The sequence below is a fragment of the Nomascus leucogenys genome, chromosome 14, assembly GCF_006542625.1.
Source record: "Nomascus leucogenys isolate Asia chromosome 14, Asia_NLE_v1, whole genome shotgun sequence".
Taxonomy (NCBI): domain Eukaryota; kingdom Metazoa; phylum Chordata; class Mammalia; order Primates; family Hylobatidae; genus Nomascus; species Nomascus leucogenys.
In genome coordinates, this window is record NC_044394.1 from 8188332 (window position 1) to 8213363 (window position 25032).

The 25032-nt window shown below is 43.5% G+C and overlaps 2 protein-coding genes across 5 annotated transcripts in view; one reads left to right on the forward strand and one right to left on the reverse strand.

The window, feature by feature from the left end:
* The window catches only part of TEX14 (testis expressed 14, intercellular bridge forming factor), a 134727-nt gene extending 133741 nt beyond the window's left edge, over positions 1-986 (reverse strand). For 3 of the 4 annotated variants that reach the window (XM_003272318.3, XM_003272320.3, XM_003272319.3), the window contains exon 1: positions 870-986. The gene's annotated coding sequence lies outside the window, so the exon portion shown is untranslated. The remainder of the gene's footprint in view (positions 1-869) is intronic. The other variant, XM_003272321.3, reaches the window with a different exon arrangement.
* Positions 987-1506: 520 nt separating this feature from the next.
* RAD51C (RAD51 paralog C) overlaps positions 1507-25032 on the forward strand; it is a 40295-nt gene continuing 16769 nt past the window's right edge. The window contains exons 1-5 of the mRNA XM_030827015.1: positions 1507-1719; positions 3866-4124; positions 5654-5820; positions 12778-12911; positions 19416-19547. Coding sequence (XP_030682875.1) covers positions 1602-1719; positions 3866-4124; positions 5654-5820; positions 12778-12911; positions 19416-19547 — 810 coding nt within the window. The 5' untranslated portion in view covers positions 1507-1601. The remainder of the gene's footprint in view (positions 1720-3865; positions 4125-5653; positions 5821-12777; positions 12912-19415; positions 19548-25032) is intronic.

Consider the following 25032-nt stretch of genomic DNA (forward strand, 5'->3'; position numbering starts at 1 on the left):
GTCGAGGCTGGTCTCAAACTCATGAGCTCAAGGAGATCCACCTGCCTCGACCTCCCAAAGTGCTGGAATTACAGGCATGAGCCACTGCGCCCGGCCAGCTTTTTTTCTTTTATCAGAATTGATATTAAACTATATGCTGAGCTTCCATGTTCTTATCTTCCTTTTGGCATGGCTATGACCATTTGAAATGTGTGGGATTTGCTAAAGTGCTCAACATACGTTGTTTCCTTTTTTAGATCTAAGTATGTAGAGGGCTCTGATTTGCAATATTTAGAAAGTTCCTCTAAGCTGGTAAGAAAAGACTAAGAATCATGACCAACAGGGCCGGGCGCGGTGGCTCACGCCTGTACTCCCAGCATTTTGGGAGGCCGAGGCAGGCAGATCATGAGGTCAGGAGTTCGAGACCAGCCTGGCCAATATGGTGAAACCCCTTCTCTAATAATAATACAAAAATTAGCCGGGCATGGTGGCGTGTGCCTGTAATCCCAGGTACTGGAGAGGCTGAGACAGAAGACTCACTTGAACCCGGGAGGCGAAGGTTGCAGTGAACCGAGATCGTGCCACTGCACTCCATCGGGGGCAACACAGTGAGACTCCGTCTCAAAAAAAAAAAAAATCGCCAATAGGTAGGGAATAAGTTAACCCCTGCTGAATAAGTTACACTCACCTAGGCAAGTAAGGAACTCATAAACCACCTTCTAAACTGCTTGCCTTCCACCCCGAAGTTCTGTAATTTAGAGGCGGTCACTACCACTGCTTGAACGCCCCTTCCCAACTCTGTACCACAAAAGGAGCTCTTGTGTAGCCCAGCCCCTCCCCCTCAGGACCCCAGGAGCCCAGACCCACTAATGCGGACATTAGTTGCTTACTTTTCCAGCTACTGCTTAAGCTAGGCAGGCCATGAAGAAATAACGGTCTCAGTAACCTCCATGCTCGAGATTTGACTCCCGGGAAGACGTGGGTGGGTGCGGGGAATGGGGACTCATCCCTCCCAGCGGCCGTTGGGGGCTGGCCCACAATCCCTCGCGAGGGCGGGAAAAGCAATGTGGGGCGGGGGGGGGGGTCAGAAAAGGGGGACGGTCAGCGAGAAGAGCCAAGAGACTGCAACTCTACAACGAGCACGCAGATTAATCCTAATATGATTGTTCTCTGAGCTTTTCACACCAAAATAATGGTAACTGGCTAGTGTGTGCTCGTTACGCTCACTGCTCCCACTCGAGATCACTCCTATTAATGACTCTGAGGCTTCACCTAACAGGCCACGGTGGAGGCAAGGAAATGTGGCATGGAGAACCCAGTGGGCTTGGCTCTCCATCCTATGGTCTCCGTCCATCGTTTTACAGTCAGGGTGTACATCTGATGGGGAATCTCTAAATGAGATTTTGGGGAATCATAACGGAATGGTGCATAAGTGTGAAAATTTACAAGCCTGCGCAAAGCTGCAAGGCCCGGAGGCGCGTGCAGCCAGGCCGCAGAGCCAGCCCCTTCCGCTTTACGTCTGACGTCACGCCGCACGCCCCGGTGAAGGTGTGCGGAGTTTGGCTGCTCCGGAGTTAGCAGCTGAGCCTGCGCGAGTGGGCGGCAAGACGTTCCGCTTTGAAATGCAGCGGGATTTGGTGAGTTTCCCGCTGTCCCCAGCGGTGCGGGTGAAGCTGGTGTCTGCGGGGTTCCAGACTGCTGAGGAACTCCTAGAGGTGAAACCCTCCGAGCTTAGCAAAGGTAACGACTCCTGATGGCAAGCTGAGGCACACCGGGCGCCGTCAGCGCCGCCTCAGTCTTCGTTCTCTCGCCTCGGGCTTCAGCCCGGTCTCTGTTAGATTCTCCTTCCTCCACGTCCGTGTTTACAGCGTGAAACAGCTCCTCGACTCCACTTACAAGTTGTCTGAATGGTTAGGAGAACTGTGGTCGTGAAAACATTTACTAATTGCTTTTCCTCTGGCAATGCCTGCTGAATGCTTTGAGGATTGTCTCATTTAACCCTCAACCCGCTTACGTAGATTATTATATTCAGTATATGGATGAGAGAACTGATATCTTGGGGAGCTTAGGTAACTTTTCATGCTAACTGGGTTAGGAAATACTGGAGTCAGAATTAGTTGTCTAATTTTTGCTGTTCCAAGATCCAAGGGGTAAGGGTTAAATTTCAGAAATGCAGGATTTTGTGTAGGACTAGAGACACTAAGAATGATAAAGGGAGTAGAATCCCCGGAATCTTGAGGAAGCAGTAGAAAGAATATTCTCCTCTTACGTAATTCACCCAAAACCTCATATTCCAGAGCACTGCCGATGGGAACCACTGCATCCTGAGATATACAAATATGAAGCTGGCGGTGGTCACTCTTTGTGCACATACTCTATGACATGTCCGGACCTGCGCTATTCACTGAAGAAGATGGAACAGAATTTTAAGTTACTGCCCTTAATGATGGAAAATACGGAGGTTTCAATTCGCCTCTAAAGAATAAGTCTCGTGGACCCAACCTTTACTGTTTAAGTCATACCGCGTGCAGACTCTGTCCCCCAAAATTTGATGGGCTCTTTTTTCTTCAACAAGTTGGTTTTTCAAAGAAGAAATGTGAGACCCTGAATAATAGTGATCACTAACAACTATTGACCATTTTAGGTGGCCTTGATATTCTACCAAGCTTTTTACATGTATCGTCTCATTCCCATTTTATAGAAGAAAAAAATCTGAGCAAAAAAGAAAAAGTAAAGTAACTTGCCCAAAATCACGCAGTAAGTGGTGCCAGGATTTACATACCCAGGCAATCTGATTCCAGCATTCAGGCTTCTGAACTGGATAGGATTTTCATTTCCTAAATGCTGTCATCACCATTGTCTTTTATTAGCCCCGTATTTATGGTTCATATTCTTATCAGATCAAGCACTGATATATCAAACTGATAAGTGATGTCATCCTCACCATTATTTCTTCACCAGCTTGTTTTGTAATTGCCATTTTCTTTTCTCAGGCCATACCGTCAGATGGGTGAAATTGTGTAGTCGAGGAAGCATAAATGTATTCTTTAAAATGCTTGTGCATTGAATAATTGTTCTCATTAGTTTGGAGTGATATATGAATTTTTTACATCAGTTATTTCCATGAAAAGTTTTTATTATAAATAATACATGCATATGTGCTTCTTAAAGTTGTACCTTGTTTTAGGCAGTTAAAAAATCTATTTGCATTCTCATCTGAAAAATAATTTGTATACCTTATGAGAGCGAGATAATTATGGCTTCATAACACCAAAAGGGATAGTAAAAATATGGTAATAGTGAGTACATTTTTATTTCTGCTTCCTGAGACACTTGTGGGTACTCAGAAATGCTTTAGTTGAATTGTTTCTGAGGTAATAGGTAATTCTTTATGTGATGACTAAGAAAACAAATACCTTTATTAAGCTGAATTTTTTTTTTTTTTTTTTGAGACGGAGTCTCGCACTGTCATCCAGGCTGGAGTGCAGTGGTGTCATCTCTGCTCACTGTAACCTCCACCTCCCAGGTTCAAGTGATTGTCCTGCCTCAGCCTCCCAAGTAGCTGGAATTACAACGCGTGCCACCATGCCCGGCTAATCTTTGTATTTTTAGTAGAGACGGGGTTTCACCATGTTGGCCAGGCTGGTCTTGAACTCCTGACCTCAAGTGATCTGGCTGCCTCAGCCTCCCAAAGTACTGGGATTTTAGGCATGAGCCACTGTGTCTGGCCAAACTGAAAAATTAAATGGTTGATAGAATGTTGCATTTTTATGTTTCTCCACTCCTAGCATCACTCTTGTCTAAAAATTAATAAAGACAATCCATTATCATGTTACACTTTTAAATCTCTAAAATTAGGGTTCTTTTTTTCTTATTTTACTTTCAGAAGTTGGGATATCTAAAGCAGAAGCCTTAGAAACTCTGCAGATTATCAGAAGAGAATGTCTCACAAATAAACCAAGATATGCTGGTACATCTGAGTCAGACAAGAAGTGTACAGCACTGGAACTTCTTGAGCAGGAGCATACCCAGGGCTTCATAATTACCTTCTGTTCAGCACTAGATGATATTCTTGGGGGTGGAGTGCCCTTAATGAAAACAACAGAAATTTGTGGTGCACCAGGTGTTGGAAAAACACAATTATGGTAAAATAAAGTGTTCTCCTTTTAAGGGTGGGTTTAATAACATATTATGAAAGTAGTATTTTGTACTGTTGGTTTACAGTCAGGAAACCAAATAAGATATATACGTGCTCTTAATTTTAAGTGTGTATGTGCATTAAACAAAAATTAGCTTACTATTTGTGTTACTTCAGTATCCCTTCTTGATAAAGTTATGCAATTCTTCTGATGTGAAAAAATGTTTCTTTTGCAAATTGTAGTGTAGTCATAAGGTTAAACAGGAAGTTTCTGCTTTATTCATTCCTGAGAGTATATTTGAAAGTCAGATGTTTGAAAGTAGATTTATGGCTAGGGGTAGTGGCTCATGCCTATAATCCCAGCACTTTGGGAGGCCGAGGCAGGAGGAGGATCGCTTGAGCCCAGGAGTTTGAGGCCTGCCTGGGCAACATAGTGAGACCTCGTCTCTACTAAAAATGGAAAATTAACTGAGTGTGGTGGCACATGCCTGTGGTCCTAGCTGCTTGGGAGGCTGAGGCAGGAGGATCGCTTGAGCCAGGGAGGTCGAAACTGCAGTGAGCCTTGATCACATCACTGTCTGGGCAGCAGAGTGAGACCCTATCTCAAAAAAAAAAAAAAAAAAAAAAAGGGAGGCCGGGGGTGGTGGTTCACGCCTGTAATCCCAACATGTTGGGAGGCTGAGACAGGTGGATCACCTGAGATCAGGAGTTTGAGACCAGCCTGGTCAACATGGTGAAACCCCATGTCTACTAAAAATAAAAAAATTAGCCAGGCATGGTGGTGCACGCCTATAGTCTCAGCTCCTAGGGAGGCTGAGGCAGGAGAATCGCTTGAACCTGGGAGGTGGAGGTTGCAGTGAGCTGAGATCATGCCACTGCACTCCAGGTTGGGTAACAGAGCAAGACTGTGTCTCAAAAGAAAAAAAAAAGAGGTAGATTTATGTGTAATAAGGGGCTCCATTTTGAGAGGCCTGGAAATGATTAAAATATTCTTAATTGGCTGGGTGCGGTGGCTCACGCCTGTAATCCCAGCACTTTGGGAGGCCAAGGTGGGTGGATCACGAGGTCAGGAGATCGAGACTATTCTGGCTAACACGGTGAAACCCCGTTTCTACTAAAAAATACAAAGAATTAGCCGGGCGTGGTGGCAGGCGCCTGTAGTCCCAGCTACTTGGGGGGCTGAGGCAGGAGAATGGCGTAAACCCAGGAGGCGGAGCTTGCAGTGAGGCTGGATCGCGTCACTGCACTCCAGCCTGGGCAACAGAGCGAGACTCCATCTCAAAAAATAAATAAAATAAAATATCCTTAATCTTGGTTTTATAGGCATGCCCTCCCCGAATCCAGTTGATTTACGTATAGTCAATCGGTTCACATTATATCTGGAATCATGAAGAGTTAGACATTTCTGTTGCCTTGGGGAGTATATTTACATTTATAAAACTTTAGTGATACCTAACTTGTCATTATCTGGAGTTTCAAAAACACTGCCTTAGATCATCATGATGATTTGGTTATTTGTCATCTTTCTGTTGACAGTATGCAGTTGGCAGTAGATGTGCAGATACCAGAATGTTTTGGAGGAGTGGCAGGTGAAGCAGTTTTTATTGATACAGAGGGAAGTTTTATGGTTGATAGAGTGGTAGACCTTGCTACTGCCTGCATTCAGCACCTTCACCTTATAGCAGAAAAACACAAGGGAGAGGGTAAGTTAGCACATGATCCTGTTTTTTTCTGTATTAATAAAAGTAATTTGCATTTGTGCCCATCTGAGACCTCAGCAACACGCCATTTGGAATGTGAAGCCTAATGACTGGACAGTTAACTAGTGTTAAACTCTTTTACTACTGTTACAAAATGAGAAATGCCACAGGCTGGAGTGGCTTTTTTTTCTTCCCCTTTTATGGCCCTCACTTCTTCCTGTAGGAGCTTTGGGGCAAAACCTATGTATGTATTTCAGTCATCATACTCCAACTTATCAGATGTAAGTTAATGGTGTCGGACACCTTAATATAAGCAACTGTTGTTAAAAACTTTCCAGTGTGTAAGGACTTCCATATTTGTTTTCCAAAAACCAAAGGTAGCTTTGAAAACCACGTCTGAGGCCGGATGCAGTGCTCATGCCTATAATCCCAGCCCTTTGGGAGGCCGAGGCGGGTGGATCACCTGAGATCAGGAGTTCGAGACCAGCCTGGCCAACATGATGAAACCCTGTCTGTACTAAAAATACCAAAATTAGCCAGGTGTGGTGGCACATGCCTGTAATCTCAGCTACTAAGGAGGCTGAGGCAGGAGAATCACTTGAACTCGGGAGGTGGAGATTGCAGTGAGCCCAGATTACGCCACTTCACTCCAGCCTAGGCAACAGAGTGAGACTACTATGTCTCTTAAAAAAAAAAAAAAAAAAAAAAAAAAAAAAAGAAAACCACGTCTGAAGTGTTTGAATTGTTAAGCAGATTGACTTGGGAGCTTTGATTATATAGCTGATTTCATAACTGCACTAATTGTTAAAGTGTTTGGGAGGTGTTTTTTTGGTGCTTGTTATGTGAAAATAAAGTGACTGTAAAACGATTTTTTTTTTTTTTTTTTTTTTGAGACAAAGTTTTGCTTTTGCTGCCCAGGCTGGAGTGCAGTGGCGCAATCTCGGCTCACTGCAACTTGCACCTCCCAGATTCAAGGGATTCTCCTGCCTCAGCCTGCCGAGTAGCTGGGATTACAGGCGTATGCCACCACGCCCGGCTAATTTTGTATTTTTAGTACAGACAGGGTTTCTCCATGTTGATCAGGCTGGTCTCGAACTCCTGACCTCAGGTGATCCTCCCACCTCAGCCTCCCAAAGTGCTGGGATTATGGGCGTGAGCCACTGTGCCCAGCCAGTTGTTTTTTTCTTTTTTGAGACAGAGTCTTGCTCTGTGGCCCAGGCTAGAGTACAGTGGCACGATCTCAGCTCACTGCAGCCTCCACCTCCCAGGATCAAGCAATTCTCCTGCCTTAGTCTCCTGAGTAGCTGGGACTACAGGCGCCCGCCACCATGCCCGGCTAATTTTTTTTGTATTTTTAGTAGAGACAGGGTTTCACTATGTTAGCCAGGATGGTCTCGATCTCCTGACCTCATGATCTGCCTGCCTTGGCCTCCCAAAGTGCTGGGATTACAGGCATGAGCCACCACACCCGACCCAGCTAATTTTTGTATTTTTTGTAGAGACGGGGTTTCACTGTGTAGGCAAGTCAGGTCTTGAACTCCTGACCTCAGGTGATCTGCCCACCTCGACCTCCCAAAGTGCTGGGATTACAGGCGTGAGCCACCACGCCCAGACTTAAACAATTTTTTGAAAGATAATTTATAGGCCAGGTGCAGTGTCTCATTCCTGTAAACCCAGCACTTTGGGAGGCCGAGGTGGGCAGACCACCTGAAGTCAGGAGCCATGGTGAAACCCCATCTCTACTAAAAATACAAAAAATTAGCCGAGCATGGTGGCAGGTGCCTGTAATCCCAGCTACTCGGGAGTCTGAGGCAGGAGAAACGCTTGAACCCAGGAGGCGGAGGTTGCAGTGAGCCGAGATTGTGCCACTGCACTCCATTCCGGGAGACAAAAGTGAAACTCCTTCTCAGAAAAAAAAAAAGAAAGGAAATTTATATTCAAGTTCTTATCCTTTCAATTACTTATAAATTAAATGGCTTATGGATTGACTGATTTCTTATTTATTTATTTATTTTGAGTTGGAGTTGCGCTGTCACCCAGGCTGGAGTGCAGTGGCACAATCTCGGCTCACTGCAACCTCCGCCTGCTGGGTTCAAGCAATTCTCCCGCCTCAGCCTCCTGAGTAGCTGGTACTACAGGCGTGTGCCACAATGCCCGGCTAATTTTTTGTTTTTTTAGTAGAGACGGAGTTTCACCATGCTGGCCAGGCTGGTCTCGAACTCCTGACCTCATGATCTGCCCGCCTCAGCCTCCCAAAGTGCTGAGATTACAGGCATGAGCTACAGTGCCTGGCTTATTGTTTTCTTTTTCTTTGTTTTATTTGTTTTTAGGATGTGCAGTCTTTTCTTCTTTCCTCTAGAAGTTTTTAAAAAAAAAATGCTTTTCATAAGATTTCCTTTAAATGAGTATATTTCCTTTAAATGAGTGTAGTCAGCTGGATTTTTTTTTTCATGGAAGTACTGTACTAAGTGTCCCATTTCACTGTTGACCAGCATGCTTACTGAAAGCCCTTTGGACCCTAGCAGAATATGCCACCCTAAAATATGCCACTTTGGCATAAGCATTATTTTGAGCTGAAGGCAATTGAGAAGAAACAGATAAATCTGTCTGCCCTTCCTAAAAACAGGACATAAATGCACAGAAGAGTTCCATCTTCCCTCTCTTACCAGGAAGACAAAAGTTAATCACCACAGACAACTTTAGACCGTTATCAGCGTACATAACAAATTTCACTAGCTATCTTTTATCTCCAGTTAGTTTCAATATTTGCTGCCTTTAGAGACTCAGGGTCCTTTTCCTTTGTCTTGTTACTTCTCTAAAAATTTATTGTACCTTCGCGAAGATAAGCTCAAATCTTTTTTTTTTTTTTTTTTGAGACAGAATCTGGCTCTACTGCCCAGGCTGGAGTGCAGTGGCGCGATCTTGGCTTACTGCAACCTTCACCTCCCAGGTTCAAGCGATTCTCCTGACTCAGCCTCCCGAGTAGCTGGGAGCTGCAAATACAGGGGCGTGCCACCATACCTGGCTAATTTTTGTATTTTTAGTAGAGACAGAGTTTCATCATGTTGGCCAGACTGGTCTCAAACTTCTGACCTCAAGTGATCCTTCTACGTCAGCTTCCCTAAGTGCTGGGATTATGAGTGTGAACACCTGCACCCAGCTCCAAATCTAACCAAACTTTTGAGTTACTAATCTCTGGACTCCCCTGTGTTGTTATATGCACTATGCTCAATTAATAAACTTTTTCTCTCTTTTTTTTTTTTTTTTTTTAATTGAGACGGAGTCTCCCTCTGTCACCCAGGCTGGAGTGCAGTGGCGCGATCTCGGCTCACTGCAACCTGCATCTCCCGGGTTCAAGCAGTTCTCCTGCTTCAGCCTCCCCAAGTAGCTGGGACTACAGGTGTGTGCCACCACACCCAGCTAATTTTTTTTGTATTTTTTTTTTTAGTAGAGACGGGGTTTCACTGTTTAGCCAGGATGGTCTCGATCTCCTGACCTCATGATCCGCCTGCCTCGGCCCTCCAAAGTGCTGGGCTTACAGGCACGAGCCACCACGCCCGGCCAACTTTTTCTCTTGTTAATCCATCTTTTGTCAGTCTGATTTACAGGGCTCCAGCCAAGAAACCTAAGAGGGTGGCAGGAAAAGGAATTTTTCTTCCCCTATACCTTAAAGCTACCCATGCCACAATCTGTGTTTGTAATAGTGTCTTAAAACCTTACTGTAAATAGAGTAGGTGTAGCACTAGGATATAAAGTTTTTATTTTTATTTTTATTTATTTTTTAAGACGGAGTCTCGGCCGGGCGTGGTGGCTTAAGCCTGTAATCCCAGCACTTTGGGAGGCCGAGGCGGGTGGATCACGAGGTCAGGAGATCGAGACCATCCTGGCTAACACGGTGAAACCCCGTCTCTACTAAAAATACAAAAAATTAGCTGGACGTGTTGGCAGGCGCCTGTAGTCCCAGCTACTCGGGAGGCTGAGGCAGGAGAATGGTGTGAACCCGGGAGGCGGAGCTTGCAGTGAGCTGAGATGGCGCCATTGCACTCCAGCCTGGGGGACAGAGCATGACTCCGTCTCAAAAAAAAAAAAAAAAAAAAAGGAGTCTCAGTCTGTCATCCAGGCTGGAGTGCAGTGGCGTGATCTGGGCTCACTGCAAGCTCCACCTCCTGGGTTCACGCCATTCTCCTGCCTCAGCCTCCTGAGTAGCTGGGACTACAGGCGCCCGCCACCACGCCTGGCTAACTTTTTGTATTTTCAGTAGAGACGGGGTTTCACCGTGTTAGCCAGGATGGTCTCGATCTCCTGACCTCATGATCTGCCCACCTCGGCCTCCCAAAGTGCTGGGATTACAGGCGTGAACCACCACGCCTGGCCTAAAGTTTTTAAATGATTGATATGAGATTAAATTGTCATTGTTTTGGTGAAAATTTGACTCTGGTAAGTGTATATTTGCAATAGGAAATGTTTTCTATTTTAAAATATAGCTTCTTATTTTTTCAGTGTTAATGTTTAAGTACATTTTATTTATTTTTAATATTTTACTTTTTTTGAAACAGGGTCTCACTTTGTCACCCAGGCCAGAATGCAGTGGCATGATCACAATTCACTGCAGCTTTGACCTCCCTGGGCTCAGGTGATCCTCTCACTTCAGCCCCCCGAGTAGCTGGGGCTACAGGTGGGCACCACCATGCCCAGCTAATTTTTTTTGCATTTTTTGTAGAGACGGAGTTTCACCATGTTGCCCAGGATGGTCTTGAACTCATGGGCTCAAGAGATCTGCCTGCCTTGGCCTCCTAAAGTGTTAGAATTACAGGCGTGAGCCACCATGCCTGGCTAAGTTCATTTTAAAATGCAGTAACTGGCTGGGTGTGGTGGCTCATGCCTGTAATCCCAGCACTTTGGGAGGCCGAGGTGGGCAGATCACGAGGTCAGGAGATCGAGACCATCCTTGCTAACACGGTGAAACCCCGTCTCTACTAAAAATACAAAAAATTAGCCAGGCGTGGTGGCGGGTGCCTGTAGTCCCAGCTGCTCGGGAGGCTGAGGCAGGAGAATGGCATGAACCCAGGAGGCGGAGCTTGCAGTGAGCTGAGATCGCGCCACTGCACTCCAGCCTGGAGGACAGAGCAAGACTCCATCTCAAAAAAATGAAAAAGAAAAAATGCAGTAACTGATTGGTTTCTCTCTGAAATACGTGCAAAATCAAACTTTTTTTTTTCTGAGACAGTCTTGCTCTGTTGCCCAGGCATGGTGGCTCACGCCTGTAATTCTAACACTTTAGGAGGCCAAGGCAGGCAGATCTCTTGAGCCCATGAGTTCAAGACCAGCCTGGGCAACATGGTGAAACTCCGTCTCTACAAAAAATGCAAAAAAAATTAGCTGGGCATTAGTTATGGTAATTTTGCTACAACCTCTGTCTCCCGGGTTTGAGCCAGTCTCCTGCCTCGGCCTCCCGAGTAGCTGGGATTACAGGCATGCACCACCACACCAAGCTAATTTTTATATTTTTAGTAGAGACGGGTTTCACCATGTTGGCCAAGCTGGTCTTGAACTCCTGACCTAGTGATCCACCCAGCTTCCCAAAGTGCTGTGATTACAGGTGTGAGCCACCGCACCCAGCCACAAACTGTTTGTTTTAAACATCCAATCTAAGAAAGATTTTATATAATTGTTGCTAGTTAAGTATCAAATTATACTACAGCATTCAAGAGAAAAAATGCTTCATTTGAACATTTTTCCTAACTTTTTTTTTTTTTTTGAGACAGAGTTTTCATTCTGTCACCCAGGTTGGAGTACAGTGCCGCTATCATAGCTTACTGCAGCCTTGACCTCCCAGGCTCAAGCGATCCTCTCACCTTAACCTTTTGAGTAGCTACGACCAGAGTTGCATACTACCACACCTGACTAATTTCTGTGTTTTTTGCAGAGATGGGGTTTTCCATGTTGCCCAGGCTGCCGTTAACTCTTAATTTGTAGTCCTATAGAAAAAACAAGAAAGAGAAACTTCCATTATGTTACTTCTGTTCAATGAAGCCAGTGACTAGAAATATGAAAAGGCAGGCATTAAAACACTAGTTGTATATGTTTATAAATAATTTTATATAGCCTAATATGTAAGGAAACAGTGGAAAATGTGAAAATAAAAGATCAGGTTGGGTGTGGTGGTTCATGCCTGTAATCCTATCACTTTTGGAAGCTGAGATGAGCAGATCACTTGAGGTCAGGAGTTCAAGACCGGCCTGGCCAACAAGGTAAAACCCCGTCTCTACTAAAAATACAAAAATTAGCTGGGCATGGTGGTGAGTGGCTGTAATCCCAGCTACTCAGGAGGCTGAGGCAGGACAATTGCTTGAGCCCGGGAGGCAGAGGTTGCAGTGTGCCGAGATCGCTTCACTGCACTCCAGCCTGGGTGACAGAGTGAGACTTTATCTAAAAAAAAAAAAAAAAAAAAAAATCAAGTGGCTGGGCACAGTGGTTTATGCCTGTAATCCCAGTGCTTTGGGAGGCTGGGGCAGGAGGATCCCTTGAGCCTAGGAATTCGAGGTTGCAGCGAGCTATGATTGTGCCACTGTGCTCCAGCCTGGGCATCAGAGTGAGATCTTATCTCTAAACAAATTAAGAGAGAGATCAGGTGGGGGGCGGGGAGGGATAGCATTAGGAGATATACCTAATATAAATGATGAGTTAATGGGTGCAGCACACCAACATGGCACATGTATACATATGTAACCTGCACGTTGTGCACATATACCCTAGAACTTAAAGTATAATAAAAAAAAAAAGAGAGATCAGGAATTATGAACTGTTAGTTTGTGGTAATTTTGCTACAATTTGTCATCTTTCAGTTAAAGAATTTTGTTATACAAAGGAAAACATTTTGTTATTAAAAAGTATTGTTTTTCTACAATTGCCAGTACATCGAAACAGGTAAAACTAATTAAGATTGTTTTGTTGTTTCAGAACACCGAAAAGCTTTGGAGGATTTCACTCTTGATAATATTCTTTCCCATATTTATTATTTTCGCTGTCGTGACTACACAGAGTTGCTGGCACAAGTTTATCTTCTTCCGGATTTCCTTTCAGAACACTCAAAGGTATCAGTCAGACTACTGAAATGTAACTAACCAAGTATTTTTTGAGGTGTTTGATAAGCATGAAAAAATAACCAGTACAGTAGCATAAAATCAAAGTCAAAGCCAATTGAGAAAATCTCTTCCTTCCTTGACCTACAATTTATTTATATTTATATTTGTTTTGTGTATGTATATGTATATATAGTTTATGCCCAGAGTAAGAAATTGAAATAATATAGAAGTTTCATTTCCAGTAATAGTGGAATAGCTCCTATCAAATAGAAAGATATGAAATGAAAAATAAGAACTTCCTTGTGCTACTGTTTTCTAGTGCCTCTCCCCAAAGTTGGTCACTATCGGCCAGGTGCAGTGGCTCATACTTGTAATCCCAGCACTTGGGGAGGCCACAGTGGGAGGATCATTTGAGCCCAGTAGTTCAAAACCAGCCTGGGCAACATAGTAAGACATTGTCCCCACGAAAAAAAAATTAACTGTGTGTGGTGTAGCTGTAGTCTCAGCTACCAAGGGCTGGGTGGAGCAGGCCTGAGGTGGGAGGATAGCTTGAGCCCAGCAGTTCAAGGCTACATCATTGAGCTACCCTGCCATCATGTAGCACCCCTTTTTTTTTTTTTTTTTTGGTAGAAATGGAGTCAACTCCTGGCGTTAAGTGATTCTCCCACCTCAGCTTCCCAAAGTGCTGGGATTATAGGCATGAGCCACTGTGCCTGGCCCTTTAATTTTGATAAACATTATCAGTGACAAAGATTCTCCTTGACTAAACTTGGCCCCATCCTGTCTTTGGCCTACCCAGTCCAGTCTTAGCAAAGAATCCTGCTGTCAGTTCAGAGAGAATCTCTCACATTTGATAGTCTGAGCACCTTTGATATCTGATCACGTTCCTCATTCCCCACTTTGATATTTAAATCCTTGGCCTGCCTTTATTTATTTTTTATTTTTTAATTTGATGGAGTCTGGCTCTGTCGCCCAGGCTGGAGTGCATTGGGGTGATCTTGGCGCACTGCAACCTCTGCTTCCCGGGTTCAGGCAATTCTCCTGCCTCAGCCTCCCAAGTAGCTGGGACTACAGGCATGCGCCACAACGCCTGGCTAATTTTTTTTTTTGTATTTTCGGTAGAAACAGGGTTTTGCATGTTGGCCAGGCTGCTCACCTGGCTGGCCTGCCGTTAGTAAGAATCCTGTTCGGTCAGTTTAGCAAGAATTTCCCTACCCTTGATGTCTCACTGTTAGTAATTGTTCATCCACTGACCCCTTCACCTTGCTCTTGGTTGTGAATCCCCACTTGTCCTTGTATTCTGATTTGAACCCAGTCTCTCTCCCCTATTGTGATACCCCTATTGGAATAGTCTTGAATACAGTCTCCTTACTGTTTTAAGAAGTGTTAGAATAATTTTTTCTTGAACACAGATCGCCCTTCAGAAAGACTGCACCAATTTCTACTCTTACTGACAATATATGAGAATGCCTATTACCCATCATCCTGACCTTATGAATATTTTTGCCAGGATTCTGCATGGAAAATGCCATCTGTTATTTTATTTATTTATTTTAATTAATTAATTATTTTTTTTGAAACAGAATCTTGCTCTGTCGCCCAGCCTGACTAACATGGCAAAACCCTGTCTCTACCTAAAAATACAAAAATTAGCCTGGTGTGTTGGCACGTGCCTATGATCCCAGCTACTTGGAAGGCTGAGACAGGAGAATCGCTTCAACCTGGGAAGCAGAGGTTGCAGTGTGCCAAGATCGCGCCACTGCACTCCAGCCTGGGCCACAGAGAGAGACTCTGTCTCAAAATAAATAAATAAAAATTAAATAAAGAAATACAATAGAAAATAATTTTCTTAGAGTTCTGGAGCCTAAAAGTTCAAGATCAAAGTTCTAGCTGATTCAGTTTCCGGCAAGGGCTTTCTTCCTGGCTTGCAGACAGCCATCTTTTCTCTGTGTCCTCATATGATAGGGAGGAAAAGAAGGAGAGAGTGAATTCCCTGGTGTTTCTTCTTTTTTGGGAGGGGGGCAGAGTTTCGCTTTTGTCACCCAGGCTGGAGTGCAATGGCGTGATCTCGGCTCACTACAACCTCCACCTCCTGGATTCAAGCTATTCTCCTGCCTCAGCCTCCAGAGTAGCTGAGACTGCAGGCGCGTGCCACCACGCCTGGCTAATTTTTGTATTTTTAGTAGAGACGGTTTCCCCATGTTGGCCAAGATGTTCTCAATCTCCTGACCTTGTGATCTGCCCACCTCGGCCTCCCAAAGTGCTGGGATTACAGGTGTGAGCCACTGCATCTGGCCCCTAATGTTTCTTCTTACAAGGACGCTAATCATCTTAGATTAGGGTCCCATCTTTATGAACTTATTTAACTTTGATTACTTCCTTAGAAGTCCTTTCTCCACATACATTCACATTGGGGTTTAGGGATTCAACATACAAATTTTAAGTGGACACAGTTGAGTTCCCAGAAGTTTGCCCCTGGCCCCTTGCCCCCCGACCCCCTACCTGCCTGCCAAATTCATGTTTTTCTTGTATCCTTTCCATCCACACAGCCCCGAAGGTCTTAACTGGTTCTGTCATCAATTGTAAAAGTCCCAGGCCTCATCTAAATATTATCTAAATCAGAAATTGATGAGACTCAAGTTATAATTCATCCTGAGGTGAAATTCCCTTCCAGCTGTGAACATTTGAAATCAGGCAAGTTATATGCTTTCAAAATACAATAGTAGGACACGCATAGGATGAACATTCCCAAAAGGATTATGGGTCCCTAGTAAGGCAAATTTCGTTGGACCATAAGGCTCAAGAATAATCCTTTGCTGGCCAGGCATGGTGGCTCATGCCTGTAATCCCAGCACTTTGGGAGGCTGAGGCGGGCGGATCACGAAGTCAGGAGTTTGAGACCACCCTGGCCAATATGGTGAAACCCCGTCTCTACTAAAAATACAAAAATTAGCCGGGCATGGTGGCGCGTGCCTGTAGTCCTAGCTACTCGGGAGGCTGAGGCAAAAGAATCACTTTAACCCAGGAAGCAGAGGAGGATGCAGTGACATGAGATCATGCCACTGCACTCCAGCCTGGGTGACAGAGTGAGACTCTGTCTCAAAAAAATAATAATAATTAAAAAAAGAATAATTCTTTGCTTTGATATTCTGCCTTCCAGGCCCACTGCAGTAGCAGCATCACCCTACTGCTCTGTGGGGTGGCCCTGCCCCTTCTTCTCTCTGCAAGGGCCCCACCCTCTGAAACCCAGGATGACATAGCATTGCCTCCTGGGCTTAGGGTAAGAGTGACAGCTCTGAGGATCTGTGATCCCCTTTGGCATCATTCTTTCCTTTTCTTGAGGAATAAGGCACATTCACAGTCAAGTAGCTCATGGTTTTCTCTTGTGGAATCAGTGAAGTCGAACAGCCTTCCTTCATTCTTTGCCACTTTCTCTGTCCTCTTTACTTCAAACTAGCAGTGTTTCTGCTATTATAATCCCTTATCTGTCACTGGCTTCTGCTGAGATGGCTGATTAACATCATGGATAATCTATTTACAGAGTCATTGTTCAACCGTACCTTTGGTCTTCTCTCTAGAGCAAGCTTTCTTATTTTTAGCAATATGGATAGGCTGAGAATTTTCTACATCTCTAAGTTCTGGTTCCTTCTTGCTGAACAATTCCTTCTTCAATTCATCTGTCTCCTCTTTCATTTTTACTATAAGTGGTCTAGGAGGAACCAAGCCACTTCCTCTACACTTTGCTTGGAAATCTCCTGAGATAAATAGCCAATTTCATTTCTCACAAGTTTTGCCTTCTATAAAATACTAGAACACAGCCAAGTTCTTTGCCACTTTATACTAAGCACCAGCTTTCCTTCAGTTTCCAATAACTTGTTCCTCATTTCTGTATAAATCCTCACCAGAATAGCCGGGCATGGTGGCTCATACCTGTAATCCCAGCACTTTGGGAGGCTGAGGCGGGCGGATTGCCTGAGGTCAGGAGTTCAAGACCAGTCTGGCCAACATGGTGAAACCCCGTCTCTACTAAAAATACAAAAAAAATTAGCTGGGTGTGGTGGTATGTGCCTGTAATCCCAGCTACCAGGGAGGCTGAGGTGGGGGAATTGCTTGAACCAGGGAGGTGGAGGTTGCAGTGAGCCGAGAATGCACCACTGCACTCCAGCCTGGGCAACAGAGCGAGACTCCATCTGAAAAAAAAAAAAGCGTCACCAGAATTGCCCTTAATGTCCATATTTTCAGTATGTGCCTCAAAACTGTTCCAGCCTTTGCTTATTACCCAATTTCAAAATCATTTCCACATTTTAGGTATTTGTTATAGTAGTACCTCAATTCTCTCACCCCCTAACCCACCATACCTCATTTCTTGCTACTAAAATCTGTTGTGGTCACCTCAGGCTGCCATAACAAAAATACTATAGTCTGAGTGGCTTGAACAACAGAAATTTTATTTTCTTACAGTTCTGGAGACTAGAAGCTCAAGATCAAGGTTCTGGCTGATTGGTCTCTGGTGAGAGCTCTCTCCCTGGCATGTAGATGGCCACCTTCTTGCTGTGTCCTCACGGGGAGGAAGGAAGAAGAGTGAGCTCTTTGGTGTCTTTTCTCTAAGGACACTAATCCTCTCAAATCAGGATGTCATTCTCATGATCTCATTTTACGTTAATTACTACCTTAGAGGCCCTCTCTCCAAATACAGTCACACTGGGAGATAGGGCTTCAACTTACGAATATTGGGGGAACACAGCAGTGGTCATGTGTGGAGTCATGAAAAATCGAATCAACCTGTGCACATATTCCCAGCTGAGGTTGAACAAGGTCATGTTCTGCCTTTTTATTTCGGCTCTCATACTGTAAACAAGTGTCCTTTTCAGTCTTTATAATGCCCCTTTTTTTTTTTTGCATTTTTGTGCTTTTTATTAGTGTTCAACTGTTCTTCATCGCTTCAACCAGTTTTATTTTCTTATAATTATCGGAAATTACCTTATTTGTGTGTTTGTTTGCATATTAATCATCCCTTACTCCACTAAAACCTAACCTCCAAGAGAGGAGGGACCTCCTCTCTTATTTACTATATTCTCTCTTATTTACTATATCATCCCCAATGCCTGCAACAGTAACTAGCATATAGGAAAGGAGGTGTCAATTAATACTTGCTAAATGAAGAAACAAATACCCTAAATAAAACAACTTACTTAGACATTGCTTCATAAAAGCCTCTTCTTTAATCCAACCCTTACTAGATAGAAAAAAACATAGCATTGGAGTTTTTTGTTTGTTTACATTTGGGTTAGTTTCCAGATTCTTTTTGATTTGGGGATCTTAAGGTTTATATATTGGCTTATTATTCTAACCTCACTGTTTATGTTTTATTTTGGGGGGGCTTTCTTTTGAAAGGGTTTTGCTCTGTCCCCCAGGCTGGAGTGCATGGCAGGGTTTCACCATGTTGGCCAGGCTGGTCTCAAACTCAACCTCGTGATCCACCCGCTTCGGCCTCCCAAATTGCTGGGATTACAGGTGTGAGCCACTGCACCCAGCCTGAGGTTTTTTTTTAATTTTTTTTAAGGAAACATAAAAGGAACCCGGAAGGTAAAATTGGTATATTTAATTGACAAATTTGTTGTTTTACCAAGACTTTTTCTTTAAGCCTTTTCAGAATGTTTTACGAAGACTTTAAATGTGCTTTTTATCAGTAAAGACTGTGTACAGTGGCAAGGTATAAGAAAATTATAATTATTCCTTTTTCTTTTTTAATTACTTTTTTTTTTTTTTTTTTTGAGACAAAGTCTCACTCTGTCGCCCAGGCTGGAGTGCAGTGGTGCAACCTCTGCCACCAGGGTTCAAGAGATTCTCCTGCCTCAGCCTCCTGAGTAGCTGGGATTACAGGCACCTGCCACTGCGCCTGGCTAATTTTTGTAGTTTTAGCAGAGACGGGGTTTCACCATCTTGGCCGGGCTGGTCTTGAACTCCTGACCTCGTGATCCACCTGCCTCGGCCTCCCAAAGTGCTGGGATTACAGGTGTGAGCCACCACACCCGGCCTTTGAATTGCTTTTTTAAAGTTGAGAAATTATCAAAGTAGAGTCTGTTTTAACTTTTAGTGATTATTGCAGAAAGCACTGGGCGAACAGCTTTGTAGCTTTCCAAAAGAAAGCCATTCTTTAGACAGTTGGAAATAAAGCCCTGGATTTTAAGGTTTTTTCCTGTAATGGACTATGGTTTTTCCAATGCTATGTTTTTTCTTTATCTAGTAAGGGTTGGATTAAAGAAGAGGCTTTTATGAAGCAATGTCTAAGTAAGTTGTTTTATTTAGGGTATTTGTTTCTTCATTTAGCAAGTATTAATTGACACCTCCTTTCCTATATGCTAGTTACTGTTGCAGGCATTGGGGATGATATAGTAAATAAGAGAGAAGAATATAGTAAATAAGAGAGAAGGTCCCTGCTCTCTTGGAGAGAGAGAGCATTTTTATTATTTTTCATACCAAATCTAACATCATTATCTCTTCTGTATTTAGGTTCGACTAGTGATAGTGGATGGTATTGCTTTTCCTTTTCGTCATGACCTAGATGACCTATCTCTTCGTACTCGGTTATTAAATGGCCTAGCCCAGCAAATGATCAGCCTTGCAAATAATCACAGATTAGCCGTAAGTATTAACTAGTGAAGAGAGTTTTATAACAAAGTCAAAACTGTATAAATTGTTAACGTCTAGAAATGTCAAAACAGCATTTGCCTGACAAATAATATAGACATGCAGTTTTGAGTAAAGTTATGGTTTGGTTGGTTTCTATTAAAAAATTCTGGTCATAAGTGTCAGTTTTCCTGGAAAATAACAAGCATAATTAACGGTGGCTCATGCCTGTAATCCCAGCACTTTGGGAGGCCGAGGCAGGTGGATCATGAGGTCAGGAGTTTGAGACCAGCCTGGCCAACATGGTGAATCCCCGTCTCTACTAAAAAAAAAAAAAAAAAAATACCAAAAATTAGCCCAGGGATTACGCCCCTGTAATCCCACCTACTCAGGAGGCTGAGGTAGGAGAATCACTTGAACCCAGGAGGCGGAGGTTACAGTAAGTGGAGAATGCGCCATTGCACTCCAGCCTGGGCAACAGCAAGACTCCGTCTCGAGGGAAAAAAAAAAAAAAAAGGACTTTGTTTGATAAAGAAATGCCACCTTTGTTAATTGCGGTGTCTTCTTTGTTTAAATATACTTTGGATGTTTTTCAGGTTAACTCTTCCAACATCCCTGGTTTTCTTCTACTCTGAGTCTTTGATTATTATGTGGTATGTAATCACAGATTCAGATGGATTGAAACATTACCTGGTGTAAACAACCTAGATGCTTTGCGGTAGAGCTAAATAACTCTTGAAGATTTGAAATGTGAGGAGAGAAGTAAATATCAGCTCAGAAGGGAAGAGATTTTTTTTTTTTGAAGTTTTACCTCACTTCTCTTTAACTGCTTGTTTGCCATTACTTCCCACCCTGAATCCACATCTCACCACTGACAACAAATACACACATTTGTCTGGGAGTAAGATGTAAGGTCAAACTGCTTAACTTGATTTCTTTGTCTTTACCTTAATTAGAGAGACCTTAGCACATACCTGTAATACATCATAAGTAAATAAAGAACTTCCTCAGTAAAGTCATTTTAAAGCATACTTTTTTCTTTGAATTTCCAATTTTTTTTGCCATATGCTGAAAAGCATAGTGCCCTGTGTTTGAATTACTTCCTGCTTAAATTAATTGTAATTTAGCCTTTTGTTAATATCAGTGAAGAGCCTCCAGTAGGGGGCACTCAAGACTAATAGGTTGCATAGTTCCTTATGTTTTTAACAGAAATAGCTTCACCTTTTCTGACTAAAAAAGCAATCCAAACAATAACATCAAATAGTAGGTAGTGTTTAAGAAGAGTGATGTAAATATAAACGTCCTAACATGGAAGAAGATATATACATATATGTTATTGAGTGAAGAAATTTAAGTTGTATATAAAATATATTTAGTGTAATCTCAGTTTAGAGAAAACTTACAATTATATGTATGCATTTATATTTGTATATATGAAGAGAAAGATCTGAAAGGACCAAAACATTAACAGTGGCTACTTCTTTTTTATTTTTTTGGAGACAGAATCTTACTGAAGTGCAGTAGTGCAATCAGGGCTCACCGCAGCCTCGACATCCTGGGCTCAAGTGATCCTCCCACCTCAGCCTCCCTAGTAGCTGAGACTACAGGCACATGCCACCATGCCCGGTTAATTTTTTTTTGTTTGTTTTTGTAGAGATGAGGTTTTACCACGTTGCCCAGCTGGTCAGAAGGTGGAGGTTGGGCTCAAGCAATCATCTGCCGGCCTCAGCCTCCTAAAGTACTAGGATTACATGCATGAGCCACTGTGCCCGGCCTTGGCTACTTCAAAGGATGGGATTTTGTAGGGTTAGGGACACACTTTCCCTCTCTTACTTTGTAATTTCTTTGCTTGAAGGTTTTTTTCCCAATTAACATATATATAACATGTATGGCTTTTGATAATGTATTTTATAATTTTAAGGCCAGATGTGGTAGCTCACACCTGTAATCCCAGCTCTTTTGGAAGGCCAAAGTGGGAGGACCGCCTGAAGCCAGGAGTTTGAGACCAGCCTGGACAACAAAGCTTGACCCCATCTCTAAAAAAAAAATACGTAAAATAAGAATAATTAGCCGGGCACGGCAGCTCACATCTGTAATGCCAGCACTATGGGAGACTGAGGTGGGCGGATCATGAGGTCAGGAGTTCGAGACCAGCCTGACCAACATGGTGAAACCCCATCTCTACTAAAAATACAAAATTTAGTCAGTCGTGATGGCGCACCTGTAATCCCAGCTACTCAGGAGGCTGAGGCAGGAGAATCATTTGAACCCAGAAGGCAGAGGTTGCAGTGAGCCAGGATTGCACCACTGCACTCCATCCTCGGTGAGAGAGCAACACTCCGTCTCAAAAAAAAAAAAAAAAAAAAAAAAAAGAAATTTTAAGTTATGTATGCTTTTTGTAAAAAAAAAAAAAGTTCTAAACAATAAAAAATGTAGGAAGCGATTATTCATTACTCAGAGATGGTGTAAATATTGTTGTCTGGTGTAAATATTTTTGCAGACTTCATGCATATACAAACTTACGTTTTAGAAAATGAGATCATAGGCCAGGCATGGTGGCTCATGCCTGTAATCCCAGCACTTTGGGAGGCCAAGGCGGGCAGATCACGAGGTCAGGAGATCGAGACCATCCTGGCTAACACGGTGAAACCCCATCTCTACTAAAAATACAAAAAAATAGCTGGGCGTGATGGCGGGCACCTGTAATTTCAGCTACTTGGGAGGCTGAGGCAGGAGAATGGCATGAAACCGGGAGGCGGAGCTTGCAGTGAGCTGAGATCACGCCACTGCACTCCAGCCTGGGCGACAGAGTGAGACTCCATCTCAAAAAAAAAAAGAAAATGAGGTTATGCCACCGCAGTGGCTCACGTCTGTAATCCCAGCACTTTGGGAGGCCAAGCTGGGAGGATCACTTGAGCCCGTGAGTTTGAGAACAGCCTGGGAAATATAGTGAGACTTCATTGCTATGAATTTTTAAAAAAATGTTAGCCAAGCCTGGTGGCACACACCTATAGTCCTAGCTACTTAAGAGGCTGAGGTGGGAGGATTGCTTGAGGCTGGGAGGCAAAGGTTGCAGTGAGCTGAGATCGCACCACTGCACTCTAGCCTAGGCAGCAGAGCAAGACCCTGTCTTCAAAAACACAAAAAGAAATGAAAATGAGGTCATATTATACATGCTATTATGCAAAGCAGTTTTCTGTTTTTCACTTAATATATTGTGAACATCTTTCCATGTACGCTACTTCTTTTTTTCCATGTACACTACTTATAAGTCTGCTTTACACTAACAGCTGCATAGTATTTTGCTGTATGACTGTAGCATAGGTTTTTTTTGTATTTGTATTTGTTTTTGGGTTTTCTTTTTTATGAGACAGGGTCTCGCTCTGTCATCCAGGCTAGAGTGTAGTGGCATGATCTTGGTTCACTGTAGCCTCAATCTCCTGGGCTTAAGCAATCCTTTCACCTCAGCCTCTTGAGTAGCTGAGACCACAGGCACACACCACCACACCCAGCCAATTTTTAAATTTTTTGTAGAGGCTGGGCGCAGTGGCTCACACCTATAACCCCACCACTATGGGAGGCCGGGGCGAGCAGATCACTTGAGGTCAGGAGTTCAAGACCAGCCTTGCCAACATGGTGAAACCTTGTCTCTACTAATAATACAAAAATTAGCCAGGCATTTTGGTGCTCACCTGTAGTCCTAGCTACTTGGAAGGCTAAGGCAGGAGAATCACTTGAACTCGGGAGGTGGAGGTTGCAGTGAGCCAAGATCACACCATTGCACTCCAGCCTGGGAGACACAGTGAGACTCTTATCTCCAAAATAAATAAATAAATAAATGAATAAGTTTTTTGTAGAGATGAGGTCTCATTATGTTGCCTAGGCTGTTCTTGAACTCCTGGGCTTAAGGGATCCACCTGCCTCAGCCTTCCATAGGCATGAGCCACTGTGCCCAGCCTGTAGCGTAGTTTTTTTAACTACCTCCTTATTGATTGTCTCTCCTTTTTTTTTTCTGTTTTAGACAGAGTCTTCCTCTGTCACCCAGGTTGGACTACACTGTCACACTCTTGGCTCACTGCAGCCTCCGCCTCCCAGGTTCCAGAGCTTCTCATTCCACAGTCTCTCGAATAGCTGGGATTACAGGTGTGCACCACCACACCTGGCTAATTTTTGTATTTTTAGTAGAGATGGGATTTCACCATGTTGGCCAGGCTGGTCTCAAACTCCTGTCCTCAAGTGATCCACCCTCCTTGGCCTCCCAAAGTGCTGGGATTACCCAGTGCGTGAGCCACCACACCTAGTCTAGAATAAATTTCTTAAAGTGAAAATATTAAGCCAAAGGAATTGATTTTTGAACATTTTGTTTTATATTATAAAATTACCCTCAGAAACTATGCTCCAAAGTATGTCTCTACAGCAATGAATGGGAACTCTTGTTTTCCCATATCTTTACCAACTTTGGGTACCAGTCTTTTATTTATTTATTTATATCTTTGAGATGGAGTCTCGCTCTGTCACCCAGGTTGGAGTGCCGTGGCGCGATCTTGGCTCACTGCAACCTGCGCCTCCTGGGTTCAAGAGATTCTCCTGCCTCAGCCTCCTGAGTAGCTGGAACTACAGGCGCGTGCCACCATGCCCGGCTAATTTTTTATATTTTTAGTACAGACGGGTTTCACCATGTTAGCCAGGATGGTCTCGAGCTCCTGACCTCGTGATCCGCCTGCCTCAGCCTCTCAAAGTGCTGGGATTATAGGCGTGAGCCACCACGCCTGGCTAGGTACCAGTCTTTTAAATCTTCGCCAAATTGATATGGGGAAAGTCCTTTAAAAATATGTTTTTTTGATTATTGGCATAATTTTTAAACAGCTTTAATGACGTATATCATTGATCCTTGCAGTATGCACAATTCAGTGATTTTCAGTGTATCCACAGAGTTTTGCAAACATTACCACTGTATAATTTTAGAATATTTCCATCACCCCAAAAAAGAAACCCCAACTTCACAATGAATTTCAGAATATTTAAAATGTCTGTTCCTTCACTGTCACTTTTCAAATCTCATGCAAATTTTTCTCGTGGGCAACTATAACTTTGTACCCTATGGAGAAAGTAATTCTGGTTCTGGGAAACACACAGTTCCAGATTTATTAAAAAAAAAAAAAAAACCCTCTTTTTGGCTGGACACAATAGCTCACCCCTGTAATTCCAGCACTTTGGGAGGCCGAGGTAGGTGGATCACCTGAGGTCAGGAGTTTACAACCAGCCTGGCCAACATGGTGAGACCCCATCTCTACTAAAAATGCAAAAAAATTAGCCAGTTGTGGTGGCAGGTGCCTGTAATCCCAGCTACTCAGGAGGCTGAGGCAGGAGAATCACTTGAATCCGGGAGGCGGAGGTTGCAGCAAGCCAGGACCGCGCCATTGCACTCCAGCCTGAGCAACAAGAGCAAAACTCTGTCTCAAAAAAAAAACAACAAAAAAAAAAACCCTTTTCATTAGCT